General features: G+C 47.3%; 1 protein-coding gene across 3 annotated transcripts in view; it reads right to left on the bottom strand.

The window, feature by feature from the left end:
• Positions 1 to 1,783: 1,783 nt before the first annotated feature.
• The window catches only part of LOC134980220 (SLAM family member 9-like), a 58,173-nt gene continuing 53,956 nt past the window's right edge, over positions 1,784 to 6,000 (bottom strand). For 2 of the 3 annotated variants that reach the window (XM_063946938.1, XM_063946940.1), the window contains 2 exons: positions 5,476 to 5,579; positions 1,784 to 3,166 (listed from right to left, as the gene is read on the bottom strand). In XM_063946938.1, the coding sequence (XP_063803008.1) occupies positions 3,115 to 3,166; positions 5,476 to 5,579 (156 nt within the window). In that variant the 3' untranslated portion in view covers positions 1,784 to 3,114. The remainder of the gene's footprint in view (positions 3,167 to 5,475; positions 5,580 to 6,000) is intronic. The other variant, XM_063946939.1, reaches the window with a different exon arrangement.

Genomic DNA, 6,000 nt, shown 5'->3' with positions numbered 1-6,000 from the left:
CAATGCGCTTTAGTAGATGATGTTGCAGGACTAGCATCATTATCATGAGTGGTGGCAGCAGCTGCTGCACTAGTATTTGGTTGCTCTTCTCTAAACTAATAGTTATCCATTTGTCAATTCGCAGATCACTCTGTGGATCACAGGGCTTATAGATGCACGTGAACAAAATGCACTTGAGTAAAGCGCATCAACCAACCAGTACAATAAAAATAGACATATATATTTTATTTTTCTAATTTTAAAACTGCAGCTCGGTTTGAACTGCGTGGATCACAGCGCTTATAGATGTTTATGAACAAAGCGCAATTTACAGCAGTGTATAATGCAGCAAACAGCAGCGTGTCCACTATACACAGTCACCATACAGCACAGCCACTTGTGAGTCTGGACACAGCACAGCCAGTATAGCAGAGTATTGCACAGCACACAGCAGTGTACAACATGCCATCTATACACAGTCACTATACAGACCAGCCAGTACAGGAGAAAGTAGCACAGCACAGCCAGTATAGCACAGCACACAGCAGGCATACTCCCTATAAATACAACACAGCCACTTGTGAGTCTGGCAACGAACATGACTCCCAGACTATAAACCCCCGGTAACAAGCATTACACCCCTGACCATGAGCATGACACCCAGAGCATAAAAACCCCTGGCAACAAACATTACCAATGAGCATGACTCCCAGAGCATAAAACCCCCGGCAATGAGCATTACACACACCTGGCAGCGAGAATGACACCCAGAGCATGAAACTCCTGGCAACAAGCACGACACCCAGCGCATGAAACCCCTGGCAACGAGCATGACACCCAGCGCATGAAACTCCTGGCAACAAGCATCACACCCCTGGCAATGACCATGACTCCCAGACCATAAAAACCCCTGGCAATGAGCATTGCACACCCCTGGCATCAAGCATGACACCCAGCGCATGAAACCCCTAGCAACAAGCATGACATCCAGCGCATGAAACCCCTGGCAATGAGCATGACACCCAGCGCATGAAATCCCTGGCAACAAGTATGAAATCCCTGGCAATGAGCAGGTAATTTAAAAGTAATTAGAAGCTTTACTGTAGGGCACAATGTATCACAGCATTGCGATGTGTGGCATAATATGGTGCAGGGGGCATTATTGTGTGGGGCTTAATATGGTGGATTTTTTACCTTACTGAGGTGGTCGAGGTCTGTTGGTGCAGGGTCAAAAACTGGGGTGTAAAGTAGTCTATTGCTGGGAGGCCATGCCCCCTCATCGGGAGCATGCGCGCAAAACAGTTACTTTTTTCTGTCTATGGGGGGCACATTTTAGAATGTCTATGGGGGGGTGGGGGAGGGTGTGTGTGCATTTTTTTACTGTTAGCAATGGGAGCCAAATTGTCTAGAAGCAGCCCTGAGCAAAACATTAGCTAAGGCACTACTATCAGGCATAACATTACCAAAGGCACTATTATGGTTCATAAAATTAACAAAAGCTGCAGAGAGGTGTCGCTCCAAAAGTATTGAGGCAGGGGCCCTTCAAAATATTGCTATATGGCCCACAAGTTTGTGTGTGTGTGTGTGTGTGTGTGTGTGTGTGTGTGTGTGTGTGTGTGTGTGTGTGTTGCTTTAAAAGATGCACACAAATTATACTTGCCTACCTGACCCTCTCCATGAGGGAGAAAATGCTCTGTTCCTGGACTTTCCTGGTAATGTATGATTGCCATCACCTGTGGTGAGCTAGTTAATTGATAAGAAAGGTGTTTCACCACAGGTGATGGCAATCATACATTACCAGGAAAGTCCAGGAACAGAGCATTTTCTCCCTCATGGAGAGGGTCAGGTAGGCAAGTATGACACAAATATGACTTGAGTCCAGCCACCCTGAAAATAAGCAGGCTGAAAGGTATTTAGTCCACGAGCAGAATAATGATCACATTTATCACAAGCATGACAGAGCCGCAGACTGTCTTGTGAGAGTGGGCGGAGCTCCTTTGCATTCGGCAGAACACAAGATTCTCTATGTGTGGACTACAGTACTCTTGTCCTGTCTTGCAACACGATTCTGGCTGATCCCTGCTTCTGCTTTTTAAACTGTGAGATCAGGTTATCTTCATATATAGAATGTGGTCACAATGTTGCGTTTTTTTTTACTGGAACCCAAACTGTAGAAATTTCAGAAGTAACAGCCACACAGACGCCTCCTTCCTCATCTAGCCTCTGCAAGTAATGAGTTGCGGCATACAGGGAGCATGAGAGGCATCAGCTTCCGTGTGACTCAGACAGCGCTGAGCATATTTATTCCCAAGCAGAATTTGTTGATTTAATTAATATGCAGCAAGCCGATGTACTGTGTGCATCTTCCGATACATTAAGTGGACCTGCGGAGAAGAGAGAGCTCCAGGGTCGAACTGGCCCACAGGGGAACAGGGGAGACCACCGGTGGGCCCCACTGCCTGTGGGCCCTCCTCCTGCTCTAAGGATTAGGTTCCAGGCTGTATCCTAGTGCACTTTAATTATACATTATACGTATGTTACCTTATACTGCACAGGACTATGGGTCCAGCCCATGCACTCTCTTACGGTTAGGTGGGCCTCTGGTGGTTGGTCACACCTCCACTATGCCTGGCCACATCCTTAAGCATGGGCTCCTACCACTGCATTTGCCCGGTGGGCCTTTCTTGCCCTAATCCGACACTGGGGAGCTCCCACCTTGTATTCCATGCTGTTATTTATCATCTCTGGATAGTCCTCCTTATCACCATCTCCCCATCCTCTTCTCTCCATAGTCCATACTCAGGAGCCCGATCCTCCATGTAGCATTGTTATTCTTCTCATCATTCTCCAGTCATTATGGTCTCCCGATTCTTGAGCTTGTCCGTTCGGTCTGGCCGACGCACTTTACATCACACAAATACTTGGGAATAATGGAATGGATCTAAACAGAAGTTGGTCCACAAAACTAAATAAAGATGACTCTGCGGGTTTAATAGGAGGCGTTGGAATCTTAAAGCCGAGATGACGATTTCCTTAAAATGATACTGTACGTCAGATATTCATGCAGCCATTTACAGAGCGGCTTCCTGCTGAGGCGGAGATGTGTCGGTGTAATACATTGGTGCAAGCTGCGGTTTATCTTATGCTCCCTGCGTAAGACGCGCTCCGGGCACGCTCACTTTGGTACCTACATGAAAGCAGAACATTGTGATGCGGTTGACAGATAAAAGCATCAAGAATACAAAAGATAACTATGATCAATTATATACAAAGGACATTACATAGAACATAAGGCCTCGGGTACAGTTGGACACGCTTTATGTGTAAAAAGAAGATGTAATGGCATGTACGCAAACGCGCGTCTCCCTGTACTTTGCGGGTTATTCAGAGATGGTCCCAGATCGCTGCATACATGACATAGGGAGACATTTACTAAGCAGTGATAAGAGCGGAGAAGTGAGCCAGTGGAGAAATTTCCCCATCAACCAATCAGCAGCTCTGTATCATTTTATAGTATGCAAATTATAGATGTTACTTCAGTGCTGATTGGTTGCCATGGGCAACTTCTCCACTGGCTCACTTCTCTGCTCTTATCACTGCTTAGTAAATGTAGCCCATAGCGTTGTATCAGGGGCATAAATGCAGGAGACAATGGAAGGCATTCGCCTAGGGGCGCCAGCCTGAACGGGCACACTGGCCTCCTCCGCTGCTCCAGGTTCTGTTTCATGTGTCCCAGAGCAGGAATAATCTGGGAGCCGGGGGGGGGGGGGGGGGAGGGAATGTGCCACGGCCCTCCCTATCCCTGTCTCGGTGCCGCTGGGGTGGTAGAAGTGCATGTAAAGGGGGGAGGGTGAATGATTTGCAGGCGGCAGGGTCATGCCCACAGCAGCCGACACCTACTGTATGGGGAGAGACATCCTCTGAGTGTGCCACCTCCACCCTAACGTCCTCTCCTAATTGCAGCTGCACAGTGGGCACAGGAAGCTGCACACAGGGGCCATATTCCCCTTAGCAGATGCCCTGTGCCTCGACCCCCTAACAAGCCCGGGCCCAGGTAATTAGTAACTCCCTCATAATGGTGCCCCTGGAGACAGTGTGTGTCTGGATGCTGCTGCCATGGGGTGAATACAAGTGAGGGCGGGATCAATAACTATCTTGCCTTCGGGCTCCTAGTTTGAACTATAACCCCCGTGCTTCTAATGTGTACCTGGCACTGGTGTATCCATTCCTCCCAACTGTCCTGATTTTCGTGGGACAGACCCATTTGTTTGGGACTGTCTCGTTGTCCCACCCGCGGGCCGTACTGTCCCGTGGTAGGGGAGTGTGGGCAGTTGGGGGCTCCTGTCACACGTTGCCCTGCTTGGCATGCTGTACACTATAATAGTACATACCGTGGGATGAGTGACTGTACTATACAGGGAGGGCACTGCGTGCTGTACACTATAATAGTACATACCGTGGGATGAGGGACTGTACTATACAGGGAGGGCACTGCGTGCTGTACACTATAATAGTACATACCGTGGGATGAGTGACTGTACTATACAGGGAGGGCACTGCATGCTGTACACTATAATAGTACATACCGTGGGATGAGTGACTGTACTATACAGGGAGGGCACTGCATGCTGTACACTATAATAGTACATACCGTGGGATGAGGGACTGTACTATACAGGGAGGGCACTGCATGCTGTACACTATAATAGTACATACCGTGGGATGAGTGACTGTACTATACAGGGAGGGCACTGCATGCTGTACACTATAATAGTACATACCGTGGGATGAGTGACTGTACTATACAGGGAGGGCACTGCATGCTGTACACTATAATAGTACATACCGTGGGATGAGTGACTGTACTATACAGGGAGGGCACTGCATGCTGTACACTATAATAGTACATACCGTGGGATGAGTGACTGTACTATACAGGGAGGGCACTGCATGCTGTGCACTATAATAGTACATACCATGGGATGAGTGACTGTACTATACAGTGAGGGCACTGCGTGCTGTACACTATAATAGTACATAGCATGGGATGAGTGACTGTACTATACAGGGAGGGCACTGCATGCTGTACACTATAATAGTACATACCGTAGGATGAGTGACTGTACTATACAGGGTGGGCACTGAATGCTGTACACTATAATAGTACGTCCCATGGGATGAGTGACTGTACTATACAGGGAGGGCACTGCATGCTGTACACTATAATAGTACATACCGTGGGATGAGTGACTGTACTATACAGGGAGGGCACTGCATGCTGTGCACTATAATAGTGCATACTGTGGGATGAGTGACTGTACTATACAGGGAGGGCACTGCATGCTGTACACTATAATAGTACATACCGTAGGATGAGTGACTGTACTATACAGGGTGGGCACTGAATGCTGTACACTATAATAGTACGTCCCGTGGGATGAGTGACTGTACTATACAGGGTGGGCACTGCATGCTGTACACTATAATAGTACATACCATGGGATAATTGACTGTACTATACAGGGAGGACACTTCATGCTGTGTACTTGTTCCATTCTGATTTTTATAACAGTTTTCTGTCGCTCTTTGTGGTGTATTTTCTTGAAATAAACACAAAGTTACTCATTTTCTTCTTTTTCATACTACAGTTTCTGCTGAACAATGCCTTATAAATGATTGCCCCTTTTAAAAAACGTCCGAGTTCAGCTGGCATCCCACGCGGTTGCCAGACTCGGACTTCATTACATCCCGGCTAATATCTTTGATCACCATGAATGGTCAGTCTAAAAATAAAAGTGACATCAACTGAGGTCAAGAAGAGACCTCTGAGATATAAGCTGGGGAGTAAAGTGAACATTTTCTGAAACTGTCCTTGTTCCAGCTACTGAGACATCACTGGCCCCACCATATGTACAAATCAACCATTCCAAACAGTGCATTCCTACAGAACACATCTGACTAGCTGTCAGTTTATAAATGCATGCTCAGATGGAGAAGCACCACCCTGCTAACATGGCAACT

The sequence above is a fragment of the Pseudophryne corroboree genome, chromosome 12 (genome assembly GCF_028390025.1).
Source record: "Pseudophryne corroboree isolate aPseCor3 chromosome 12, aPseCor3.hap2, whole genome shotgun sequence".
NCBI lineage: Eukaryota > Metazoa > Chordata > Amphibia > Anura > Myobatrachidae > Pseudophryne > Pseudophryne corroboree.
This window is presented reverse-complemented; position numbering and strand designations above follow the sequence as displayed.